Source organism: Rana temporaria, chromosome 9, assembly GCF_905171775.1.
Source record: "Rana temporaria chromosome 9, aRanTem1.1, whole genome shotgun sequence".
In the NCBI taxonomy this organism is placed as follows: domain Eukaryota; kingdom Metazoa; phylum Chordata; class Amphibia; order Anura; family Ranidae; genus Rana; species Rana temporaria.
The window spans coordinates 165,827,524-165,855,175 of record NC_053497.1 but is presented as its reverse complement, the minus strand read 5'-3'; the positions used below and the strand labels follow the sequence as shown (position 1 = coordinate 165,855,175).

The window sequence follows — 27,652 nt, the reverse complement described above, 5'->3', positions numbered from 1 at the left end:
CCAGTGAGGGGGAGCGTGCAAAGGGGAGATCCGCGCTGTAGCCGTCATTCGGGTATAGCGCTGATGGGAAGTGGTGAAGGGCGGGGGTGTGTCCTATCCCTACATACTTTTGCTAATAGATGTCCCTCATTCCCATCTCATAAAGTTGGGAGGTGTGATACTATCCTTGTACAGCATCAGATGAGTCCTCCATATTATCCAGACCCTGGCTTGTCCTGCCCTGTCCCTGGCTTGTCCTGCCCTGTCCCTGGCTTGTCCTGCCCTGTCCCTGGCTTGTCCTGCCCTGTCCCTGGCTTGTCCTGCCCTGTCCCTGGCTTGTCATGCTCTGTCCCTGGCTTGTCCTGCCCTGTCCCTGGCTTGTCCTGCCCTGTCCCTGGCTTGTCCTGCCCTGTCCCTGGCTTGTCCTGCCCTGGCTTGTCCTGCCCTGTCCCTGGCTTGTCCTGCCCTGTCCCTGGCTTGTCCTGCCCTGTCCCTGGCTTGTCCTGTCCCTGGCTTGTCCTGTCCTGTCCCTGGCTTGTCCTGTCCTGTCCCTGGCTTGCCCTGCCCTGTCCCTGGCTTGTCCTGCCCTGTCCCTGGCTTGTCCTGCTCTGTCCCTGGCTTGTCCTGCCCTGTCCCTGGCTTGTCCTGCCCTGTCCCTGGCTTGTCCTGCCCTGTCCCTGGCTTGTCCTGCCCTGTCCCTGGCTTGTCCTGCCCTGTCCATGGCTTGTCATGCTCTGTCCCTGGCTTGTCCTGCCCTGTCCCTGGCTTGTCCTGCCCTGTCCCTGGCTTGGACACCCCTGTTCTAGATGATCGGATTCCACCGGCATTGTCCTGAGTGTGTCTGTATGTCAGTGGGGGGTCATTAGATTGTAAGCTCCTTCTCTGGTGTGGAGGGTTCTCTGTAGATGAATAAGTAGAGATCCCTCCTGTGATTGGTCTCCTCCTGTGATTGGTCTCCTCCTGTGATTGGTCTCCTCCTGTGAATCTCTCCCATTAGGAAATGATTTGGGGGATTCCTAGAACTCTATTGGTGGAATGTCTGCAGGTTTCACTTTCACTTTGTGGCTTCTCATCTCCAACCTTCGTTATGTTATTCTGCCTGGTAACTGGTGATCCTCTATGTAATCATTTTCCTATTGGAGAGAGAGGAAGCCTCCACCAATCAGCACAGAGCTCCGCCTTCCTGTACACAGACTGTCCTGATCTGGGTGAAGTGGAGGTTGTCGTGTTTTGGGGTCTCTCTATAGATGACAGCGGGGAGGATGAAGATGATGACCCCCCTCATCCTGATTATTCTGGGGGTGTCAGGGGTGGAGTGTGGTAAGTAGAGGACAATATAGATGACATCTTGTCAGTGGGGGGATTTCCTCCAAGTGTTGTATAGAATGGTAGAAATCAATGTTTAGTGATAAAGGTAGAAGTATTGTGGAAGTGACAACCATGTCCTGTCTGTGTGAAGATGACAATACGGCTCTCCAGGCTCTGAAGGATCTTTATTGATCTTGTGTACGGAGCTGATGATTGGACGGAGAGGTCAGGGGGGTCAGAAGACATTACAATGTATCAGCTGACAATACATTTCACCTTCTCACTCATCACACCTATTTCCTCTTATAGATCTCATCCTGGAGGGGGCGCTGTGCTCAGTCTCATCTGTGTGATGGGAAATATAACTTGTATTTCAGATTAGGATGGAGTGGTGAGGGGTTTGATCCTCTGTCAGGTTTGTATTGCCATCTGTGTCCTCATTAGGGAGATTCTCCCTCTCTGTGTCCTGATCACCAATGTCACCGGGAATAAAACTGAGAGGACATCCAACATTTTGTGTTGTCACCAGAAGAAGAACAGAGGAGAAAACTTCCAATGGGGTCACTGTGACATCTAAAACGGGATTTCCTCTCACTTCCTGTTGTGTCTACAGGACAGGAAGTGACGGGCAATCCCCCTAATGAGACACAGGTGGCAAAATACAGAGGTTTTACCCCCCCCCCCCCCCACGTCAGCTAAAATAAAAAAATGGCTCTAGGTAATTGGCTCCTCAGTTTTGGATAGAGCTTCAGCTTTGTGATATGAGAGAGATTTTCCCTTCCTGTCCATATAATGGATGTCACACAGCGCAGGAAGAGAACATAAATCTCTCCGTGTTTAACCTTCTCTATCGGAGCAATTTTTATATTTTTTCACATAAGTTGGCATCAATATTTCTTGCTAAAAAGTTACTTTAACCACCCGGCCTATAGCAGATTGACGGCCGTGAAGTGGTTCTATTATCCTGACTGAGCGTCATATGACGTCCAGCAGGATAACATGCCAGCATGCCACCGTGGGGGATTGCGGCGATCGCGGCGTGTCAGTCTGACATGCAGCATCTCAGATCGTGGTAAGCAGCCTCTGACAGAGGCTTCTTACCATGTGATCAGCTGTGACCAATCACAGCTGATCATCACGTGAACCAGGAAGTGCCAGGAAATGGCATTCCTCAGGTTCGCGCTGACAGGGAGAGACGATCGGCGGCTCTCCCTGTCAGAGGGGGGGTCTGTGCTGATAATCAGCAAATTGATTATCAGCACAGCCCCCCATCAAATGTACCCATTAGCTGCCAATCAGTGCCTAAAAAAGTGCCAATCAGTGCCCACCATATTGCCAGTGTCCATCACAGTGCCAATCAATGCCCAGCATTAACACCTGTCAGTACCTGGCCACTCAGTGCTGCATATCAGTGCCACCTGTCAATGCCCATCAATGCTGCATATCAGTGCCACCTATCAGCGCCCATCAGTGCTGCATATCAGTGTCGCCTATCAGTGCTGCATATCAGTGCCCATCAGTGCTGCATATCAGTGCCCATCAATTCTACATATCAGTGTCGACTCATCAGTGCCCGTCAGTGAAGGAGAAGACAATATTTTATAACAGAAACAAAGAAAAACTTGAATTTATTTTTTTAAATGTCTGTCTTTTTTAGTTTCTTTAGCAAAAAATAAAAAAACGCAGAGGTGATCAAATACCACCAAAAGAAATATCTATTTGTGGGAAAAAAATTATAAAAATGTAGTTTGGGTACAGTCTTGTATGACTGCGCAATTGTCATTCAAAGTGCGACAAAATTGTCCCGGGCAGGAAGGGGTGAAAGTCTCCGGTATTGAAGTGGTTAAACCCCGAAACAATGATATATTTTCCATAAGCAAAGGGCATCTCAAAATAAATGATGGCCGATGTAATTTGATATGTCACAAAATATGCTTGCAATTGTTTAACCACTTGCTTACTGGGCACATAAACCCCCTTCGTTTCCAGGCGAAATTTCAGCTTCCGGCACTGCGTCACTTTAACTGACATTTGCGCGGTCGTGCGACGTGGCTCCCAAACAAAATTGGCGTCCTTTTTTCCCCACAAATAGAGCTTTCTTTTGGTGGTATTTGATCACCTCTGCGTTTTTTATTTTTTGCGCTATAAACAAAAAAAGAGCGACAATTTTAAAAATATATATATATTTTTTCAGAAAAAGAAAAAATACCGCGCTTTAACATTTAAATTGACTAGCTAAGCTGCAACATAACAGTGTCATACAAACACAAATCACATAAGAAACAGGGAGAATGTTGCGCTATTAATAAAAAACTAAACTAGACAAACAGTTGATAATAAAAAGATATTGAGAATGTTGTGGATGCAAAGAAAACCCCTAAATGAAAGAGGAATAAAACCAATGACTGGCAAAAAGAGTCTTTGTATCAATCAACGATCATTACAGGCAGGTTCTTCAATAATGAATAGACTGTTGAAAACATAGACGATAACCAACACCACTAGATAAAAAATGGAGGCTTACCAAATGGCAAGCAATAACCAGCTTGCGGCTGCAAACCCCAGCCAGGGCCTTTTGATGGTCCTCGTAGGGGGATGACAAGGGGGTAGATGTTGAAACTTCCCAATCCAAGAGCCACAGGATCACGGCGTGTCACACACAAAAAGAAGGAACTCAATGGTGAAGTACAGCAGGACCAGTGTGTACAAGTTATTCGTGACTCAAGGGACCACCACCACCAGAACACCCTAATTTTAAAAGGCTTACCAGAACGTAGGCAATATAAACATGTGGCTAAACCCCTAGCCAGGGCCTTTAAAATCCTCTCGCAGTGATATATCCTACAGGTCCTCCGGTATGTAAAGATCAGTGGGTGCATGGAAAAAACGATAATGCCCACATAGTGAAGTATGCAAGTTGAGGGATTTATTTAAAAAATAGTACACTTACAGGTTTAAAAGCAGGATAATAGATAGAAGCCGGCCGGCTCTAGCAATCGCCCGTCCACACGGAACGAACAAAACGTCTTGCGTCAGCACGCTACCTTCCCGACGCACGTTTCGTCACAAGTTGACGTCATCAAGGGGCACGGGCGACGTGCTGACACCACACATATAAATAGGCTAAAACCAAGCCTCGATCTGAGTCACGGGCTAAGTGACCGCCAAGAAGGCCATGCTGGAACGCATAAAAAACAAAACCAGGAAAGGCTTTGACATAACATAAGCTAGATGGCCATCTTGTGGTAAAATAGGTGAATAGCAGTGCAGGTCCAAATGTGTAAGGAACTCATTCAGCTATACCAATTATATACAAATTTATATTAAGGAAGTTTGATCATCTTAAATGAGAAACTATTTGTGATTATTCTCTAAAAATCAAGAGAAAAAAAAAGACACTATGACACTAATAAATATATATGAAAAGTAATAGTGAAACAAATAGGAAAAAGGTGTATAAAAATAAAAAATTGAAAAATATTGTCAAAATTTAGCATGACAATAGCCAAATATTTTATATATAAATTGTGAATAAGATGCATTAATTAAATGCAAATAAATAATGCATAAATATAAAATGTGATAAAAATTGTGCTGTGAGTGCACGAGCTCCAAGAAAAAATGATTAGATGATAATTAATTGAGAATAGTATAAATATACAAAAAATTATGTTACAATGTGACATAAATCTAATGGTGTATTGTGAAAAATATACCAAAAATGCATCTAAATAAATAGAATTATATTATAAAGTGAACATTGATATGGACCAGTGAATAGCAGGACCATCTTTGGTCAAATGTGTAAAATATTAAAAAATTAAAAATAGGGAGAAAATAGAAAAAATAAAATAAAACTCCCAAAGGTCATCTTGTAGATCACCCCGTCACCCAGATCGAGTTCACAAATGACTGAATAAATCAAACAGAATGATTAAAAAATGTTCTATTTAAGAATTGTCAATAAAGGCATTGACATCAACCTCTATGTTGAGTCCATAGGGAGTATAACTCTTAATCCTATGGATCCACTGCATTTCAGATTTAGAGATGCTCCTCACTAGTGGACTGCCACGCCAATGTGGAGCATATCTATCAATCCCCAAGAAAATAGTTTTTGAAGGGTCCCTGTTATGAACCAAACGGTAATGTTTAGAAACCGAATGGTTCACATAACCGGCTAAGATATTGCTAATGTGTTCATTAAGTCTCACTGAGAGGGCTCTCTTGGTTCTGCCCACATACTGGAGCCCACATGGGCACTGGAGTAAGTAGACCACCCCTTCGGTCGCACACGTAATAAAAGGTTTGATAGTGTGTTGTTCACCTGTGACCGTGGAGACAAAAAGGTGTGTTCTTCTATGTTCACAACCACTGATGGAACACACCCGGCATTTCCTACACTGATAGAAACCGGTAAATGAATTGAGAAAGGTAGTTTTAATGACCGGTGGCTCGAGAACATTGGGGGCCAATTTGTGTCTCAAGGCCGAACCCCCCTTAAAAATCACCTGTGGGTTGTCTGGCAAGACAGGGCCCAAAATTGGGTCATTTTTAAGGATGTGCCAATGTTTTTTTAAAAGTTTTTTAACACTAAAATGCTGGGTGGAAAAAGTAGTAACAAAGGGAACAACAGGCATTCTACTGTTGTCACGTGGTTTATTTTTCAACAAATCGATCCTGTCAATACCTTTAACCTCATTTAATGTGGATGTAAGGGTACCCTGGTCATAACCTTTTTCCAAAAATCTATTCATCAAGATATCAGATTGTACCAAAAAATCTGACTCGTTGGAACAATTGCGTTTAATACGCAGAAACTGGCTTTTAGGCACAGATTTTAGCCAAGAGTCATGATGGCAACTATCCGTGGGGATGTAAGAGTTTCTGTCTGTGCCTTTAAAGAAGGTACTCGTACAGAAACCATCATCCTGGACAAAAATTGTAAGATCTAGAAAATTGATGCTAGATTGACTTGCCTCAAAATTGAGGTGAATGCCTCTCTCGTTGTTGTTGAGAAAAGACATAAAAGATTGAAGCTCCATAAGGGGGCCATCCCATAGGAGGAGGATGTCGTCAATGTACCTGACCCACAGCTTAAGCTGGGGTTGTCGGCAAACATAGACGACATCCTCCTCCCACATGGCCATAAATAAGTTGGCCAGGCTGGGGGCGTATTTTGCCCCCATAGCCACGCCCCTATCTTGCCGGTAGAATTGGTTTTGAAACCAGAAATAATTTCTAGTCGCAGCAAAATGCAATAACTCCATTATAAAAAAAATTTGTTCATCAAAAAGACCAGAGTCCCGACGAAGGTAATACTCTACTGCCGCTAAACCTAGATCGTGGGGAATCACCGTATAAAGTGACGTAACGTCAGCTGTGACAAGCCACATATTTGAAGAGGGTTTGAAATTAGATAATAAATTAATAACATGTCTGGAGTCCTTTAGATGAGAGGGCATCCTGGAAACTAAAGGTTGTAGAAAAAAATCAATATACCTGCCCACCCGGGAAGTAAGGGAATCTATCCCACTTACAATAGGACGTCCCGGGGGGCAGGTAAGATGTTTATGGATTTTCGGTAAATAATAAATAACTGGTGTTCTTGGAGCCTTGGGTACTAGGTACAGTTTCTCTTTTTTATTAAGAATACCGTCCTTGTAACCTTTAGAAATAAGTTTAGTTAACTGGTTGAGGTATGAATTTTTAGGGTCACACGCTAAGGGAGTATAGGTGTCTCTATCTCCCAAAATTCTGTCCATCTCGGCTAAATAGTCGGTTCTATTGAGGACCACTATGCCTCCCCCCTTATCTGCAGGCCTAATGACAATTTGTTTGTTGTCACACAAAGAGTCAAGGCCTGCTTTAAGGGTATGGTTAGATTGTGTTTTTTTAATGGGGAGACGATCCAAGTCTCTAAGGACAATGTCCCTAAAGACTTTAATTGATGGAGCCGTACCCCCAGGAGGATTGTACAAAGATGCATTGGAAAGACCTGTATGTCTGAAGTCTGTGGTATTCGGCTGGGTTTGAACAATGGGGTTGGAAAGCATATACCTTTTGATGTTGAGCTTACGTATAAACTTATATGTATCCATATAGGTCTCAAATTTGTTTAGTTGACGTGGTAAAACAAACTTCAAACCCTTGTCCAGAATTGTTTGTTCAGCTTTGTTAAGGGTTACAGTACTAAGGTTGAAAATACCGGAAGATGTTAGACTCTTTGCCTCTTTAAGTCGTAACCTTCTTCCCCCTCTGACTCCTCTATGGGGTCTCCGGCTCGTTTGACTCCCTGGCCGGGTTTGTGAAAACCCCATTGCTGGGGATCTTGCCCATATGAACCAGGGCCCCCATATGGATATTGGCCATTAGGGGGAGGTAACTGAGAAGATGGATTAATCCCCCTTGGATTACCATGATAAGGAGTAATCTCCTTAGCATAAGTATCAGTGGGGCCATCTCTATCACGGAGAGGATAGAATCTATTTTGGATGTCTACCTGGTAATCAGTGTTCCTATTAGCCACAGGAGGTGGTTCAAAATGAGTGGGGCCAGTACCATATCCATAGGGGGGAGGGTATGGGAAAGGCACACCCCTATAAGGTGGTACATAAGGTGGTGGGACACCCATATTAACGGGATAGCCCTGTGTTCTCGGTTGAGAGGCTCTAACAGGTTGGGAGTTCTGAGGGATAGAGGAATTGCGACCTCTCACATTCTTAGAGTTCTGATTGCCTTTAGCTGTCCTTTGGGGAAGGGAATATTGTTGGGATGATGAATGCCCTTTATTCCCCTTAGGGGCTCTAAAGGGAGATCCATCAAAAGGGCGAGTATGAGAAAAAAGATTAGCATGAGGGTGGGGAAATATTGCCTGTTGTGCCAATAAAGGCGTATCGAGTTGGTTGGTTTCCATAGTCTCAGCAACATTATCGGCTAGGATTTTTCTTTGCCAGGCAAAGACCACTTGATCATGATAGTCTATCAAGTCCCTATTATACTTTTTCTTTTTCTTATTTTTTTGGTCTCTATCCTCTTTTTCTAGATAGTTGGATAATATTTGGGATTTTTCTTTAAATTCAGGGGTATCACGGAGAGGTTTGAGTTTCTCTTCAATTAATTTAATTTCATCATCCAGTTTGGTCAGTTTGTGGAGTTTCCTCCCAATCAAAAACTGGAGGAACTTAACCCCTGCATCATTAAAGTATTTATACCAATCGGTAAGTTCTATATCCCCCTTCTGAGGGGGAACTTCCCACCTCAGACTTCTAGGTACCATACTTTGTTTGACGTAGGTCTCTAGGTAAGCTATGTCCCATTGAGTGTGAGTCTCAGATACGGTAAGATTTTTAAGTCTGGTGAAGATGCCATTAAGGTCACCCTCATCTTCCTTATAGGACTCAAAGACTCCGGAAGTGTCTACCTTCCTCGAAGCTCTGTATGAAAAAATATCCATAATATATGGGTAAATGGAGTGACCCCACTAAACTCAACAAAAGCTGCAGTAATAATTGTATGTAAACAACTAGTAACAGAAAAAGAAAAAATACCGCGCTTTAACATTTAAATTGACTAGCTAAGCTGCAACATAACAGTGTCATACAAACACAAATCACATAAGAAACAGGGAGAATGTTGCGCTATTAATAAAAAACTAAACTAGACAAACAGTTGATAATAAAAAGATATTGAGAATGTTGTGGATGCAAAGAAAACCCCTAAATGAAAGAGGAATAAAACCAATGACTGGCAAAAAGAGTCTTTGTATCAATCAACGATCATTACAGGCAGGTTCTTCAATAATGAATAGACTGTTGAAAACATAGACGATAACCAACACCACTAGATAAAAAATGGAGGCTTACCAAATGGCAAGCAATAACCAGCTTGCGGCTGCAAACCCCAGCCAGGGCCTTTTGATGGTCCTCGTAGGGGGATGACAAGGGGGTAGATGTTGAAACTTCCCAATCCAAGAGCCACAGGATCACGGCGTGTCACACACAAAAAGAAGGAACTCAATGGTGAAGTACAGCAGGACCAGTGTGTACAAGTTATTCGTGACTCAAGGGACCACCACCACCAGAACACCCTAATTTTAAAAGGCTTACCAGAACGTAGGCAATATAAACATGTGGCTAAACCCCTAGCCAGGGCCTTTAAAATCCTCTCGCAGTGATATATCCTACAGGTCCTCCGGTATGTAAAGATCAGTGGGTGCATGGAAAAAACGATAATGCCCACATAGTGAAGTATGCAAGTTGAGGGATTTATTTAAAAAATAGTACACTTACAGGTTTAAAAGCAGGATAATAGATAGAAGCCGGCCGGCTCTAGCAATCGCCCGTCCACACGGAACGAACAAAACGTCTTGCGTCAGCACGCTACCTTCCCGACGCACGTTTCGTCACAAGTTGACGTCATCAAGGGGCACGGGCGACGTGCTGACACCACACATATAAATAGGCTAAAACCAAGCCTCGATCTGAGTCACGGGCTAAGTGACCGCCAAGAAGGCCATGCTGGAACGCATAAAAAACAAAACCAGGAAAGGCTTTGACATAACATAAGCTAGATGGCCATCTTGTGGTAAAATAGGTGAATAGCAGTGCAGGTCCAAATGTGTAAGGAACTCATTCAGCTATACCAATTATATACAAATTTATATTAAGGAAGTTTGATCATCTTAAATGAGAAACTATTTGTGATTATTCTCTAAAAATCAAGAGAAAAAAAAAAGACACTATGACACTAATAAATATATATGAAAAGTAATAGTGAAACAAATAGGAAAAAGGTGTATAAAAATAAAAAATTGAAAAATATTGTCAAAATTTAGCATGACAATAGCCAAATATTTTATATATAAATTGTGAATAAGATGCATTAATTAAATGCAAATAAATAATGCATAAATATAAAATGTGATAAAAATTGTGCTGTGAGTGCACGAGCTCCAAGAAAAAATGATTAGATGATAATTAATTGAGAATAGTATAAATATACAAAAAATTATGTTACAATGTGACATAAATCTAATGGTGTATTGTGAAAAATATACCAAAAATGCATCTAAATAAATAGAATTATATTATAAAGTGAACATTGATATGGACCAGTGAATAGCAGGACCATCTTTGGTCAAATGTGTAAAATATTAAAAAATTAAAAATAGGGAGAAAATAGAAAAAATAAAATAAAACTCCCAAAGGTCATCTTGTAGATCACCCCGTCACCCAGATCGAGTTCACAAATGACTGAATAAATCAAACAGAATGATTAAAAAATGTTCTATTTAAGAATTGTCAATAAAGGCATTGACATCAACCTCTATGTTGAGTCCATAGGGAGTATAACTCTTAATCCTATGGATCCACTGCATTTCAGATTTAGAGATGCTCCTCACTAGTGGACTGCCACGCCAATGTGGAGCATATCTATCAATCCCCAAGAAAATAGTTTTTGAAGGGTCCCTGTTATGAACCAAACGGTAATGTTTAGAAACCGAATGGTTCACATAACCGGCTAAGATATTGCTAATGTGTTCATTAAGTCTCACTGAGAGGGCTCTCTTGGTTCTGCCCACATACTGGAGCCCACATGGGCACTGGAGTAAGTAGACCACCCCTTCGGTCGCACACGTAATAAAAGGTTTGATAGTGTGTTGTTCACCTGTGACCGTGGAGACAAAAAGGTGTGTTCTTCTATGTTCACAACCACTGATGGAACACACCCGGCATTTCCTACACTGATAGAAACCGGTAAATGAATTGAGAAAGGTAGTTTTAATGACCGGTGGCTCGAGAACATTGGGGGCCAATTTGTGTCTCAAGGCCGAACCCCCCTTAAAAATCACCTGTGGGTTGTCTGGCAAGACAGGGCCCAAAATTGGGTCATTTTTAAGGATGTGCCAATGTTTTTTTAAAAGTTTTTTAACACTAAAATGCTGGGTGGAAAAAGTAGTAACAAAGGGAACAACAGGCATTCTACTGTTGTCACGTGGTTTATTTTTCAACAAATCGATCCTGTCAATACCTTTAACCTCATTTAATGTGGATGTAAGGGTACCCTGGTCATAACCTTTTTCCAAAAATCTATTCATCAAGATATCAGATTGTACCAAAAAATCTGACTCGTTGGAACAATTGCGTTTAATACGCAGAAACTGGCTTTTAGGCACAGATTTTAGCCAAGAGTCATGATGGCAACTATCCGTGGGGATGTAAGAGTTTCTGTCTGTGCCTTTAAAGAAGGTACTCGTACAGAAACCATCATCCTGGACAAAAATTGTAAGATCTAGAAAATTGATGCTAGATTGACTTGCCTCAAAATTGAGGTGAATGCCTCTCTCGTTGTTGTTGAGAAAAGACATAAAAGATTGAAGCTCCATAAGGGGGCCATCCCATAGGAGGAGGATGTCGTCAATGTACCTGACCCACAGCTTAAGCTGGGGTTGTCGGCAAACATAGACGACATCCTCCTCCCACATGGCCATAAATAAGTTGGCCAGGCTGGGGGCGTATTTTGCCCCCATAGCCACGCCCCTATCTTGCCGGTAGAATTGGTTTTGAAACCAGAAATAATTTCTAGTCGCAGCAAAATGCAATAACTCCATTATAAAAAAAATTTGTTCATCAAAAAGACCAGAGTCCCGACGAAGGTAATACTCTACTGCCGCTAAACCTAGATCGTGGGGAATCACCGTATAAAGTGACGTAACGTCAGCTGTGACAAGCCACATATTTGAAGAGGGTTTGAAATTAGATAATAAATTAATAACATGTCTGGAGTCCTTTAGATGAGAGGGCATCCTGGAAACTAAAGGTTGTAGAAAAAAATCAATATACCTGCCCACCCGGGAAGTAAGGGAATCTATCCCACTTACAATAGGACGTCCCGGGGGGCAGGTAAGATGTTTATGGATTTTCGGTAAATAATAAATAACTGGTGTTCTTGGAGCCTTGGGTACTAGGTACAGTTTCTCTTTTTTATTAAGAATACCGTCCTTGTAACCTTTAGAAATAAGTTTAGTTAACTGGTTGAGGTATGAATTTTTAGGGTCACACGCTAAGGGAGTATAGGTGTCTCTATCTCCCAAAATTCTGTCCATCTCGGCTAAATAGTCGGTTCTATTGAGGACCACTATGCCTCCCCCCTTATCTGCAGGCCTAATGACAATTTGTTTGTTGTCACACAAAGAGTCAAGGCCTGCTTTAAGGGTATGGTTAGATTGTGTTTTTTTAATGGGGAGACGATCCAAGTCTCTAAGGACAATGTCCCTAAAGACTTTAATTGATGGAGCCGTACCCCCAGGAGGATTGTACAAAGATGCATTGGAAAGACCTGTATGTCTGAAGTCTGTGGTATTCGGCTGGGTTTGAACAATGGGGTTGGAAAGCATATACCTTTTGATGTTGAGCTTACGTATAAACTTATATGTATCCATATAGGTCTCAAATTTGTTTAGTTGACGTGGTAAAACAAACTTCAAACCCTTGTCCAGAATTGTTTGTTCAGCTTTGTTAAGGGTTACAGTACTAAGGTTGAAAATACCGGAAGATGTTAGACTCTTTGCCTCTTTAAGTCGTAACCTTCTTCCCCCTCTGACTCCTCTATGGGGTCTCCGGCTCGTTTGACTCCCTGGCCGGGTTTGTGAAAACCCCATTGCTGGGGATCTTGCCCATATGAACCAGGGCCCCCATATGGATATTGGCCATTAGGGGGAGGTAACTGATATAGATATATATATATTTTTTACTTGTTGCTATAATAAATATCCCAATTTTTTTTTAAAAAAAAATATTTTTTTTCTCAGTTAAGGCCGATACATATTTTTCGACGTATTTTTGTAAAAAAAAAAAAAAAAATCGCAATAAGCGACTGGTTTGTGCAAAAGTTATAGCGCCTACAAAATGGGGAACAGAATTATGATTTTTTTTTTATTATTTTTTTTTTTACTAGTAATGGCGGCGATCTGCGATTTTTATTGGGACTGCGATATTGCGGCGGACGTATCGGACACTTTTGACACAATTTTGGGACCATTCACATTTATACAGCGATCAGTGCTATAAAAATGCACTAATTACTGTATAAATGTGACTGGCAGTGAAGGGGTTAACACTAGGGGGTGAGGAAGGGGTTACATGTATTCCCTGGGTGTGTTCTAACTGTGTGGGGGGAGGGGGGTGACTGGGGGAGGTGACCGATGCTGTGTCCCTATGTACAAGGGACACAGATCGGTCTCCTCTCCTCTGACAGCACGTGGAGCTCTGTGTTTACACACAGAGCTCCACGTCCCCGCTGTCTTACCAACGATCGCGTGTATCCGGCGGACATCGCGGCCGCCAGGTACACGCATCGGCTCCCAAGCGATGCGCTGGGACAGTGTTTACCCGCTGCGCGCCCCCCAGGGGCGCGCGCGGGTACTGCACTTGAAATGACGTCCAAAGACGTCCAGTTGGCACCTGAGAGCCGCGCTGTTGACGTCTTTTGTCAATAGCGCGGGTCTCAAATCTATTTTAGCACAAACACAATATAATACTAGATTTTTGATAACATATGGGTTTGTGTTATACCAAATATTCCACGTCTAAAAAGTGTCTTATAGATCCCAGATGTCTCCATAAAGAGGACCTGTCATGCCTTATTTCTATCACAAGGGATGTTTACATTTCTTGTGATTAAAAAAAATAATAAAGGGACAGTGTAAAGGTTAAAAATAAAGGTAGATCACGCACACACATATGTAAATGGTGTTCACATCACACATGAGGTATCGCCATGAGCGATGGCGCAGGTTCACATTGATGCTACTTTTGAAATTGTTCTTCTTCACTTGAAGTATCGCGATTTCAAAGTAGCAGGTCGCTGCGATTTCAGGTGCTACTTGGAAGATATCTGTGTGGTTTCATGCACAGATGTCTATTGAAGTCGCACCTGAAATCGGCAAAAGTAGTGCAGGAACTTCTTTTGCAAATCGGTGTGGTGCCGCAATGTCGGCGTCGCACCGATTGGAGCGGTGCCATTGCCGGCAATAGGATGCAACTTGATATCAATTTGTTTGAGAAATCGCTCCAATGTGAACCAGGGCTTAGCAGCAGATGCGGCGTCGCACCGATTAGGACGGTGTCATTGCCAACAATTGCCAACAAATGCTCAGGTGATCACAGATCCGAGTAAGGGGCCGATCCTGGCCCATTACCACATGATCAGCTGTCAGCCAATGACAGCTGATCACGTGATGTAAACAAAAGCTCAGTAATCTCCTCACGCTTATAGTGTGAGCATACTTGCCAACTGTCCCGTTTTTAAAGGGACAGTCCCGTTATTTGGGACCTAGTCCCAGCTAATTTAGCCTGCCGGGACTTGTCCCGGCTATTGGGGAAGGCAGGTGCGGCTTCTGGGTCTCAGCAGGGACCTGAGCCTGCGGTGTGTGTTTGGGATGCAAAGCTCCTTTCTGTTCCCTCCCCTCCTTCCAGTCTCGTGCTGTGCGGGGTCCTTGTTATCTCAGCCTCCCCCTCCAATCAGCAGCGCGGTGTGCTGTGAGACCTTTGGAGGCGGAGCTCACTGTAGCTCCTGTCGGCTGGCCAGAGGAAGGGAGGAGGTGAGTGAGCTGAACTTTTCTGGGAGAAGTTTCCTAGGGTGGATAGTAGTACAAACTTTCAAGGAGATTTTTTCTTAGGAGAAGGATCAAAGGAGATAGTGAGGGGGAGGGGGCTGAGGTCTGCAGCCCAAACACATTTTGGCAGATTACTTCTAAGCAGGAACACTCTGTGCAAACATCATCCAATCCAATTGCTCAGACTAGATAATGTGGGGTCATTTATAGCCATTCATGTAACCTGTGTGTGTATGTGGTGAGTTCACACCTCTGATTGTACATGTATACAGGTTCTGAGTCTGTGCAATCAGAAGTGTGAACTCACCACTTACACACAGGTTACATGAATGGCTATAAATGACCCCACATTATCTAGTCTGAGCAATTGGATTGGATACAGAGTGCTATGAACTGGATTACATAGATCTGTACTTACATCTAGTACTGTTGTATGATTCATTGTTTTAAATGTTTTTAGTGGATGAGTTTTTTTTTATTATATACATCGCTATCTGACCACTTCTCAGTCCCCCTCTCCTGTACATACTGCCCCCAGCTTGCATCACCCCCAGATCACGTCATACAGACATCACTCCAAGCTGCTTCCTACCCCCCCCCCCCCCCAGCTGAGGGACATCATTCCATGGTCACTTACCTTCCCTTATCTTCCCAACATCACTTCCTGATTACCCCATAGACACCACAAGAAATCCCTCCCCATTATGCCACCGCCATACCCTCCAAACTCCTCTCCCGTACTAACTGTGCCCATCATACCCTCTGCACTCCTCCTCTCCTGTACATACTGCCCCAGCATACCCTCTGCACTCCTCCTCTCCTGTACATACTGCCCCAGCATACCCTCTGCACTCCTCCTCCTCTCCTGTACATACTGCCCCAGCATACCCTCTGCACTCCTCCTCCTCTCCTGTACATACTGCCCCAGCATACCCTCTGCACTCCTCCTCTCCTGTACATACTGCCCCAGCATACCCTCTGCACTCCTCCTCTCCTGTACATACTGCCCCAGCATACCCTCTGCACTCCTCCTCTCCTGTACATACTGCCCCAGCATACCTCCTCTCCTGTACATACTGCCCCAGCATACCCTCTGCACTCCTCCTCCTCTCCTGTACACACTGCCCCATCATACCCTCTGCACTCATCCTCTCCTGTACATACTGCCCCCATCATACCCTCTGCACTCCTCCTCCTCTCCTGTACACACTGCCCCCATCATACCCTCTGCACTCCTCCTCCTCTCCTGTACACACTGCCCCCATCATACCCTCTGCACTCCTCCTCTCCTGTACATACTGCCCCATCATACCCTCTGCACTCCTCCTCTCCTGTACACAGTGCCCCCATCATACCCTCTGCACTCCTCCGCTCCTGTACACACTGCCCCCATCATACCCTCTGCACTCCTCCTCCTCTCCTGTACACAGTGCCCCCATCATACCCTCTGCACTCCTCCTCCTCTCCTGTACACACTGCCCCCATCATACCCTCTGCACTCCTCCTCCTCTCCTGTACACACTGCCCCCATCATACCCTCTGCACTCCTCCGCCTCTCCTGTACACACTGCCCCCATCATACCCTCTGCACTCCTCCTCCTCCTCTTCTGTACACACTGCCCCCATCATACCCTCTGCACTCCTCCTCCTCTCCTGTACACACTGCCCCCATCATACCCTCTGCACTCCTCCTCCTCTCCTGTACACACTGCCCCCATCATACCCTCTGCACTCCTCCTCCTCTCCTGTACACACTGCCCCCATCATACCCTCTGCACTCCTCCTCCTCTCCTGTACACACTGCCCCCATCATGCCCTCTGCACTCCTCCTCCTCTCCTGTACACACTGCCCCCATCATACCCTCTGCACTCCTCCTCCTCTCCTGTACACACTGCCCCCATCATACCCTCTGCACTCCTCCTCCTCTCCTGTACACACTGCCCCCATCATACCCTCTGCACTCCTCCTCCTCTCCTGTACACACTGCCCCCATCATACCCTCTGCACTCCTCCTCCTCTCCTGTACACACTGCCCCCATCATACCCTCTGCACTCCTCCTCCTCTCCTGTACATACTGCGGAGTGGGTGGAGCTTCGGGGAAGTGAGTGTGGTAATTAATTAATAGCTGTGCTGCAAAGTGTCCCTGGAATTTTTTTTCAAATGTTGGCAACTATGGTGTGAGGAGGAAAAAAAGCCGATCACCGGCTTATGTGCAAAGGGATATCGGTCCCGAAGAGGAAGGAGACACATCTGCCTCATCTGCGCCTGCCAGTGCCTACGAGTGCTACATATCAATGCCCACGAGTGCCACCTACCATGCCCACCAGTGGTGCCAATTAGTGCCACCTAGCACTGCTGCCCATCACTGCCACCTATCAGTGCCACTTCTCAGTGCCACCTATCAATGCCCTTCAGTGCCACCTCTCAGTGCCCACCCTTGCCGCCTATCAGTGCCCACCCTTGCCACCTTATCGGTGCCCATCAGTGAAGACTATAGGAGCCTATCATTGCAGCCTCATCAGCGTACATCAATGAAAGAGAAAAATTACCCGTTTGCAAAATTTTATAACAAAATATACAAAAATATAATTATTCTTTTCCCCTTTTATTTGGTCTTTTGAATTTTTTTTAACAAAAACTAAAAACTGCAGAGGTGATCAAATACCACCAAAAGACATCTCTCTTTGTGGGGAAAAAAAATATAAAAAATGTATTTGGGTACAGTGTTGTATGACCGCGCAGTTGTCATTCAAAGTGCATCAGCGCTGAAAACTGAAAATTGGTCTGGGCAGGAGGGGGGTTTAAGTGCCCGGTAAGCAAGTGGTTAAAGTGATTGTAAAGGTTCAGTGTTTAAGAAAAAAAAAAGTGGCCCTGATCCTCCTCTTCTGAGGTTCCTCTGTGGCGCTCCTGGCTCCTCCTCTTCTCGAGTGTACCATCGGAAAAACGCTCTCCGACGGGTCACCCGTGCAAGCGCACTGCCGTGTCCTGCTGCTGCATTCATAGACGCAGACAGCAGGACTCGGCTCTACCCCCGGCGCAGAGGGAGCCAATGGCTGGGCTGCTATCAATCTATCCAATCAGGACATGAGACAATGGGCCGGATTCAGAAAAGAGATACGCCGTCGTATCTCTGAGTCCGGCCGTCGTATCTATGCGCCTGATTCATAGAATCAGGTTACGCATAGATATCCCTAAGATCCGACAGGTGTAAGTGACTTACACCGTCGGATCTTAGGCTGCAATCTCACGCTGGCCGCTAGGTGGCGCTTCCGTTTGTATACGCGAGGAATATGCAAATGAGGAGTTACGCCGATTCAGAAACGAATGACCGTCCGGCGCTTTTTTTTTTACGTCGTTTGCGTTCGGCTTTTTCCGGCGTATAGTTACCCCTGCTATATGAGGGGTATGTGCGGCGTATCCTATGTTAAGTATGGCCGTCGTTCCCGCGCTGAGTTTTGAATTTTTTACGTCGTTTGCGTAAGTCGTTCGCGAATACGGCTGGACGTAATTTACGTTCACAACAAAAGCATGACGAGTTGCCGACGTCATTTGGAGCATGCGCACTGGGATTCAGTTGTGGCTGGCACATGCGCAGTTCGTTTGGTGCGGGGACACGCATCATTTAAATGATACACGCCCCTACCCGCCGAATTTGAATTTCGCCGGGGGATTTACGATTTACGATACGCCGCCGCAACGTTACAGGCAAGTGCTTTGTGAATAAAGCACTTGCCTTAAAAACTTGCGGCGGCGTAACGTAAATGAGATGAGAGGTTACGTAGATCTAAAGATCCGCACACTTATCTGAATCTAGCCCACTGGCTGGAGCTGGTGTGCTCGTTCCCATCGTGGGAAACACAGGGCTCAGGTAAGTATAAGGGGGGCTCAGGTAAGTATAAGGGGGGCTCAGGTAAGTATAAGGGGGGCTCAGGTAAGTATAAGGGGGGCTCGGGGGGGATGATGAGTGGCAGAAGGTTTTTCACCTTAATGCGTAGAATGTATTAAGGTGAAAAACGGCGAGGGGTTTACAACCACTTTACCTTCCATGCCATGGCTGTGCCCTCCAACGGGCTATGATGATATGTAGAATGTACAAATGTGCTGTGCAGAAATACAACCTGTCCCATAATTCTCAGGCCTCGTACACACGACGGGACCTGTCCGATGAAAACGGTCCGCGGACCGTTTTCATCGGACATGTCCGCTGGGATCATTTGGTCTTATGGCTGTACACACCATCAGACCAAATTCCCCGCGGACAGGATACGCAGTGACATGGCCGCGACGATGACGCGGCAACGTGCGCGACCCTGGAAGGTCAATGCTTTCACGCATGCGTCGAATCACTTCGACGCATGCGGGGGATTCTGGCCCAGTGGACATGTCCGATGAGCTGTACTGACCATCCCTCATGTCCGATGGACATGGTTCCAGCGTACATGTTTCTTAGCATGCTAAGAAACATTGGTCCGCTGGAAACCTGTCTGCTAGGCCGGGAATCCGGTCCGGTCGGCCGTACAGACGACTGAACATGTCTGCGGAAACTGGTCCGCGGACGAGTTTCAGCAAACATGTTCGGTCGTGTGTACGAGGCCTCAGTGCTGGTGTATGCAGTACCACATGTAACCAGAGGTGTGACTTCTCCCCCTTACAGAAATGAGACATTTTATAACTCCTCTTCATGTTTTAGTGATCTTCTCCATTGGTTTGCTTTACATATTGTTACCAACAAAATCTGCTCGGTAAGGCTCGGTTCACACTACTCAATGCGATTACAACTTGGATGTGGTTTGTATATTGTATGGGGCAAAAATGCTTGTTATTCACACCAAAGTAGTGCAAGAAGTTTTTACAAAATCGCACCACACAGAGTCACATTGATGTGAATGATTTCTATTGTCATACAATTCTGTGCGACTTAAGTTGTGAGATCGCCGTTATCGGTGGCGGGAGAGGACCCCCCCCTCCCGCCACTCTCCCGCGCCCTCCGCCGCTTACCGGAGCCGTCGGTAGCGGCAGAGGCGATCGGGTGCTGCTGGCTCTTCAGTGAGGACGCGAGTGAGGGCAAGATGGCCCCCACCCGTCCTCATAGCTTTGCTGGGCGGAAGTGACGTCAAAACGTCAGTCCCGCCATGCGTCTTAAAGAGACAATTTTTTGTTGTCATTTTTTTAAATGACAAAATTTCCATGTTTTTATTTTTTTGCATTTAAGTCTAAATATGAGATCTGAGGTCTTTTTGACCCCAGATCTCATATTTAAGAGGACCTGTCATGCTTTTTTCTATTACAAGGGATGTTTACATTCCTTGTAATAGGAATAAAAGTGATACATTTTTTTTTTTTATTATTTCAGTGTAAAAAATTATAAAATCAATAAAAATAAATAAGAAAACAAAAAAAAATATTTTTTAAAGTGCCCCGTCCCGACGAGCTCGCGCGCAGAAGCGAACGCATACGCGAGTAGTGCCCGCATATGAAAACCGTATTCAAACCACACAAGTGAGGTATCGCCGCAATCGTTAGAGCGAGAGCAATAATTTTAGCCCTAGACCTACTCTGTAGCTCAAAAAATGCAACCTATAGAATTTTTTAAACGTCGCCTATCAAGATTTTTAAGGGTAAAAGTTTGACGCCATGCCACGAGCGGGCGCAATTTTAAAGCGTGACATGTTGGGTATCATTTTACTCGGCGTAACATTATCTTTCACAATATATAAAAAAATTGGGCCAAATTTATTGTTGTCTTATTTTTTAATTCAAAAAAGTGAATTTTTTCCAAAAAAAAGTGTGCTTGTCAGACCGCTGTGCCAATACAGTGTGACAAAAAGTATTGCGATGACCGTCATTTTATTCTCTAGGGTGTTAGAAAAAAAATATATATTTAATGTTTGGGGGTTTTAAGCAATTTTCTAGCAAAAAAAAATGTTTTATTCATGTAAACGCCGAATCTGAAAAACAGGCTTGGGGCTTAAGTGGTTAAATAACAAACATGTCATACTTACCCCCACTGTGCATTTCATTTTGCACAGTGTGGCCCCCCCGATCCTCCTGTTCTGGGGTCCCCCAATGTTGCTCGCGGCTCCTCCTCGCATTGGTAAACCCCTTAGGGGAAGCGCTCTCCCTGGGGGCTACCTTGCGGGCGTTCTGCAGAGTCCAGCATTTTACACAGAATGCCAGAGTCGGCCCCACCCCCTGGTGCCCACGTCATTGGATTTGATTGACAGCAGTGAGAGCCAATGGCTGCGCTGCTATCAATCTATCCAATCAAGAGCCGAGAACCCTGGGCAGAGAGGTACAGCGTGTCTCCGCCGAGGGAACAAACGGGCTCAGGTGAGTAAAACAGGGAGGCAGAACACGAGGCTTTACAACCCCTTTAACAGAACTTTGGGAGAGAGGGTTAGGGCCAGGACACCCTTAGGTATTTGCAAGATTAGAGTGATTGTAAACCCTTTATAATAAGGCTTACCTGTAGCTACCCTGACTATCTCCTAAACCAGCACTGTCTAGGAGAGATCCCCTGTCCCCTGCATGTGCCAATCCCATTGGCACATGCGCACTAAAGCAAACTGAAGCATTGACACGTATGTGCCGTTGCTTCAGTCAGTGTGACGTTACTGGCGGCTCCCGCGCACATGCGTGGGAGTGACGTCATTGCGGCTCTGACCAATCACAGCTCCGGAGCCACGATACCCGGAAGTAACCCTGGGAGAGATGTCGTCGGCTGGAGGGGGATACAAGAACTGCTGCAGGGGCTTCGATGTGAGGCAAGTAATTCATAATGGGCTAGTATGCTATGCATACTAGCTCATTATGTCTTTATGGCAGAACCGTCACTTCTGGTTGGACTACAAGCTGCAATCCCAACCCTGCGCTGCTCTCTTGCTTCTGGATAGGCCCTCAGACAGCTCAGCAGCCAAACTCCGGCTTTGCAGCCCGGCTAGTACAACGCACATCCACCCAGACAGCCATCCAGGTGGTACCGAACCCCGATCACCTGACTCCACCCAAATATATAGGTTCTCCCAGCAGGCCAAGGGATTTAAGAAAACCCCTGCCCATTGGCTGGTATACCCATATACCCATAATCTGACCTTGCATTGCCCTTCTCATATCTAATGCCACCAGGTACCCGGCCACCTATCGGCAAAAGAGAGAAGTGCAGCAATTACAGATTAGAGTGAAATCAATTGATCCTCATCAATTAGCCAAGATAGCTGCTATACCTGGCAGGTACATTTAGGAGCAACCCTGTCTATACCCCAGGGTGCTACACTTAATTGTCCCTTAAAAGGAACACTAAAGTAAAATTATTATTATTTTTTTCAATAACAAACATAACATACTTGCCTCCACTGTGCAGCTTGTTTTGCACACAGTGGTCCCGATCCACGTCTTCTGGGGTCCCTCGGCGGCTGTCTTGGTTCCCCCCGCAAGAGCTTTCCATCTTCATGCAAGCTCTCATGGTGGAAAGCTCTTGCGGGCACGCCAATGGCTGCGCTGCTTTCAATCCATCCATTGTAGCCAATCAACGGTTAGACTGAGAACCGAGGAGGATGACGGGGACGAGCGCGGGACTTTCGAGGGGTCAGGTAAGTAAAACAGGGGTTCTGGGGGGGGCGGGCGCAGTCCTTGCCGAAGGAAATCTCCGAACCTCGGCCAGCATCCAGGCTCATTCCTTAACATCCCCGTGGATTGGAAGATGTTAAAAAAAGAGCCAGGAGGCCGAGCGACCTGTCCGAGCGAAGCGAGGCCGACTGGCCACTTTCCTCAAATTCCACGTCGCCCTGGATGCCGGCCGAGGTTCGGAGATTTCCGTCGGCAAGGATTGCGCCTGCGCAGTCCTTACAGGAACCATCCTGATAGCCGGAACCATATTGGCAGATCACCGGCAGTGATCGGGGTCAGTGATGAGACTTGTATGTAATCATTATATACATTATACAGTGTGATGTGTACAGGATGTATATATAACACTCTGTATGTAATCATTATATACATTATACAGTGTGATGTGTACAGGATGTATATATAACGCTCTGTATGTAATCATTATATACATTATACTGTGTGATGTGTACAGGATGTATATATAACACTCTGTATGTAATCATTATATACATTATACTGTGTGATGTGTACAGGATGTATATATAACACTCTGTATGTCTCTCTATCAGACAGTCACTCTCTGCGGTATTATGACACTGGAGTCTCCTCTCCGGGATCCGGACTCCCTGTGTACTCTATAGTCGGATATGTGGATGATAAGGAGATATCAAATTATAACAGTGACACCCGACAGGATCTTCCCAAGACTGAGTGGATGAAGAAACTGGGATCTGATTTCTGGGAGGAGGAGACACAAAGAGGTCGGGGCAATGAGGCTGTTTCCAAGCATGATGTACAGACATTGATGAGCCGATTCAACCAGACTGGAGGTGAGAGAATTCTTACATTTCTATTTCTTTATTACACCGAATACAAACTCTGCAGACAGGATACGGGGGGGAGGGGGGGGGACATTCTATGAGATTTATAGAAGATCTCAGCTTGATGAATAAATTCCTCATCTGATGAGAATTATCATCTCACCTATAAAATATACACAACTACTTCTTCTAGGAAACCTGGACTGAGAGATGGAGGACACCAGAGCTGATCTCTAATACTCGGCTCTCTATCTGCCGGGCCGTCATCCGGATTCATTGCCTTCCATATATTTTGGGTCATGACCCCAGAACAAGCAGATAGAATAAAGTGTATTTCCAGTCAGGACTCTTTCTCTTAGTTTTGAATAAAGTTGGAAAGGGAAGTACCCCTGCCAGGTTTTTACTCTCACTTCCTGTCCTACTGACTACATTCTACCAAATAGAAAGTTTGGGGAAATCTCCAACAGAAACACAGTTAGAAATATTCATGATTCTAATTAATAGAGTAGAGGAAGACTAGAACTCATGTCAGTTTTTTAGTTCCGTCTCTGTCCGAGTTGCAGAGTTTTCCTCACTTCCTGTTTTGGTGAAATGTTGTCAGCAGGACAGGAAATGAGCCAAATTCTCTCTAATGGAGCCCCGGGGAGCAATAAAAACTCTGCAGGAGGTGTAATCCTCCCCCACTCTCTCCAAAACTAGAAAGAAATGTTTTTGGCTGACATACACTTTAAGTCTCTCTCTGACTTCACTTGCTGCATGCTTTTTCTCATGTGAGTAAATCAAAGTATTAGTGCAAAAATAGCCCAACAGTCAGCAGTTCTAGGAGAATGTCAGCAATGGGAGGCAGCAGACTTCTCTCTGTACAGGTTGTGTATCTAATTTTAATCCTTTGACAGCCAAACAGATGTAATAAAGTACAGTTAAAGAGGAACTGCATAATTTGTAATTATTTGCCATTCTGAAGCTTCCCTCCAACCTCTTTGCATATTATTTTTTATATACTGTGATTCTATATTTGCCAAATATGCTGCAGAAATCTCCCTTCACTGAGTTTGGCTGCAGCCATTTTAACTGTGGGCAGCTGAAGCTGCTGCCTGTTCACTTCCTGGATTTACACATATACACCTCCCGCTCTGCAGCTCTCATTGGGCCTCTTATGACTCATCCCCCCTCCCTTCCTGGTAAACTCTCACGAGTAAGATCTGTGTATGATGTCATAAGCCTAGGCTTTTTACCAGACAAGAAACAGGAAGTGGGGTGTATAAGGTATTTGATAGCAAAAAAAAAAAGTTTTACTATCCAAAGTTAAAACAACAACAACAACAACAACAAGGGCAGGAGATTTATTGGATGGAAAGATGAGAAAATGACTGAAGTTCCACTTTAAGGGGTAAAACAAGCTGATTGGTGCAATAACAATTGTGATCAGTTTCTGTTCTCCTCTGTATTTGTCCCGGTGATCATTCTCAGCAAATCAGAAAGTGAGGGAAATATTCCAATGACTGAGACGGCAAATATAACCTAATGGGGGTGTAACCCTTCCCTCCCCCATCTAAAAACTACAACAGCTTCATCTATACATACACTTTAATTAGATGAAGGTATGGTGAGGTGCCAGTACATATCAGGGCCTCATCAGCCTGGCTCTCAGGGGGCTTCAAAGTCGCATCCCATGTATTTCAATCAGTGCGTTTTAATTGCCACGACTCAAGTCGCAGCAACAAAAAATAGTTCCTGCACTACTTTTGTATGACGTTCAGTGTGACTTGGCCCCATAGACTTCTATGTTACCTCACAGAAGTCACATCAGTATAGATAAGAATGCCACTTTATCGGATTATTTAACCCTCACCTCTTCTCCCTGGTCATCCTTGCTGCCCAAATACTTCCCCCGAGTACATCCCAATCACACCTCAGTGTAATAGAAACACAAGTTCCCGCTCACGGTTTTTGTGCTTTTTTCCCTCCTAAACGCACATCACACATATAGCGGCCCATTTACTTGAATGGACAGCCCAGCCCTATACAGAACAAACACCTCAAGGAGGCTCAAGAACATTTTTGGTCTCACAGAGTCACACATTTGGGTGCATTTGTAGAATGTTTTGTCGCACAGCAGAACACACATCTGCCAATCACGATTGAGTTTTTATAACAATTAGCCGACAGTCACATCTGCGTATTTCTGAACGTGTGGAAACCCGCACAGAACACACGCACTTTGCCACATGATTAGTAAACACCCGGCAGGCAGGCATTGCTTTGCCATGTAGGCTGCGTTCACATCTGTGCGTTCCCAAATTCATGGCGACCCGCACAGAAATCACACAACGCACATTAAGAGATGCACAGATGAGAACACAACCTAACTTACAAACCACATTTTCTGTGGAGGTTGCTTTACATTCAGAAATGCGCAGATCCAAACGCAGCCTGAATAGGATCACATGTGCGTTTCTGCACATTTTCAAAACACATGCGTTTGCATCTGCTTGTTTCCGAAAGTGTGACAACACGCACAGAAAACATGCGTTGCTGTGCATTTCAAAACCACGCAGAATTGCATGTTGCGCTTGCATTGGCATTTAGGCTGCGTTTGCATCTGTGCGTTTCTAAGCAGCAAACAACTCACATAGAAAATGCACGCTCTGCTGTGCGTATCAAAAACGCATGGAAACGCTCCTCGAGCTTGTGTTACCATTTAGGCTGCGTTCTCATCTGTGTGTTTCCCTTTTGGGTGGCAACCTGTACAGAAACCACACGCTTTGCTGAGCATTTTGAAAACGTGTTGTGTCTGCATTACCATTCATTCACATCTGTGTTTTTCTGAATGAAGGGAAACCCGCAAGTGCCGTGTGTTCTGAGAATGCACTACACCGCACATCATACTTACATTTGTATCTGTGCATTTCCAAACGCATGGCAACCACGAGAGAATGCACACTTTGCCATGTATTTAGAAAAACACAACAATGTGCATCACACTTGTGTTACCATTTAGGCTGTGCTTTTATCTGCGTGTTTTTGAACGCATGGCAACCCACAAGAAAACGCACGCTTTGTTTGCCGTGCATTTTGAAAATGTGTAATAATGTGTGTCACACTTGTGGTACAATTTACGCTGCATTTGCATCTCTGAACATTTCCAAACACATGGCAACCCACACTGAAAATGCGCACTTTGTTGTGTGTCTCAAATGCATGGCAACATGCGTTGCGCATGCGTTACAATTCATTTGCATCTGCGCATTTTCCAAACACATGGCAACCTGCAAGAAAAATTACACTTTGTCATGCATTTAAAAAATGCATGACAATGTGCGTCAAGCTTGCATTACCATTTAGGCTGCGTTTGTGTCTGTGCGTTTCCAAACGTGCGACAACCAGCACAAAAAACACTCACTTTGCGCATTTTTCAGAAACACGCATCACGCTTGCCTTGTCTCCATGGCAATTTCTGAAATGTGCGGTAAGGCATGCGTTTTTTGTGCGCGTTGCATGTAAATGCAGCCTAATTGTTAATTACACCCCCAATCACGGTGAGCGGATGCGTGTTTTGCTCTGCGACAAAATGTTCTACAAACGCACCAAAATGCACACTGAAAAAAATGGGGCACTCCATGACTGACAATGTTCTAGAGCGTCTTTGGGGCATTTGTTGAGGTTGGGCAGCCACTCCAGGGAATGGGATGTCCGATGTGTGACGCACATTTACAGTGGAAAAACGTGCACAAAAGTGGGAGTGATCCATCCATTTCCTCTACACTGAGGTGTGATTGGGATGTGATTGGGGGGAAGTTTTTAGGCAGCAAGGAGGACCAGGGAGGAGAGGTGAGGGCTAAACACAGATCCATCAGAGTCGCACAGGAATGCTTCTTATCAGAGGAAGTCGCAGGGAAGTGGTACAGCAAAGTCACACTGGAAATGGTGACACTTTCATGTCACACAATTGTGAAGCAGCCGGAGCTAAATCCATATTATAATTCTCATGTGACATGATTGGAGAATACACATCACACCTCTCACCTGACCTATGGATGGGATGCACAGAGCAATGCATTGTGGGTACATACATATCATCCAATAGCAGGGAGGTGGGATGTCAGATTTTGGGGGTCCCAGAGACCTCTGATTGTGATGATGGTGGGTGTGACCCCTCTTGGTGCTTCTGTTTATGGGACACTTTTGGATTTATTTGCATAAATAGTGGAAGTTATTCACTAAGCAAAGTGAAAAATTATTAAATAAATGTAAGCAGTATGTGCTTCAAGCAACCAATCACGTGCTTGCAAAAGATTAATATTCCAAGTGAACAC

General features: G+C 44.8%; 1 protein-coding gene across 1 annotated transcript in view; it reads left to right on the top strand.

Moving 5' to 3' along the window:
• The first annotated feature begins 1,137 nt into the window (after positions 1-1,137).
• The window catches only part of LOC120914296 (class I histocompatibility antigen, F10 alpha chain-like), an 81,646-nt gene continuing 55,131 nt past the window's right edge, over positions 1,138-27,652 (top strand). Inside the window, exons 1-2 of the mRNA XM_040324929.1 lie at positions 1,138-1,299; positions 23,085-23,345. Coding sequence (XP_040180863.1) covers positions 1,227-1,299; positions 23,085-23,345 — 334 coding nt within the window. The 5' untranslated portion in view covers positions 1,138-1,226. The remainder of the gene's footprint in view (positions 1,300-23,084; positions 23,346-27,652) is intronic.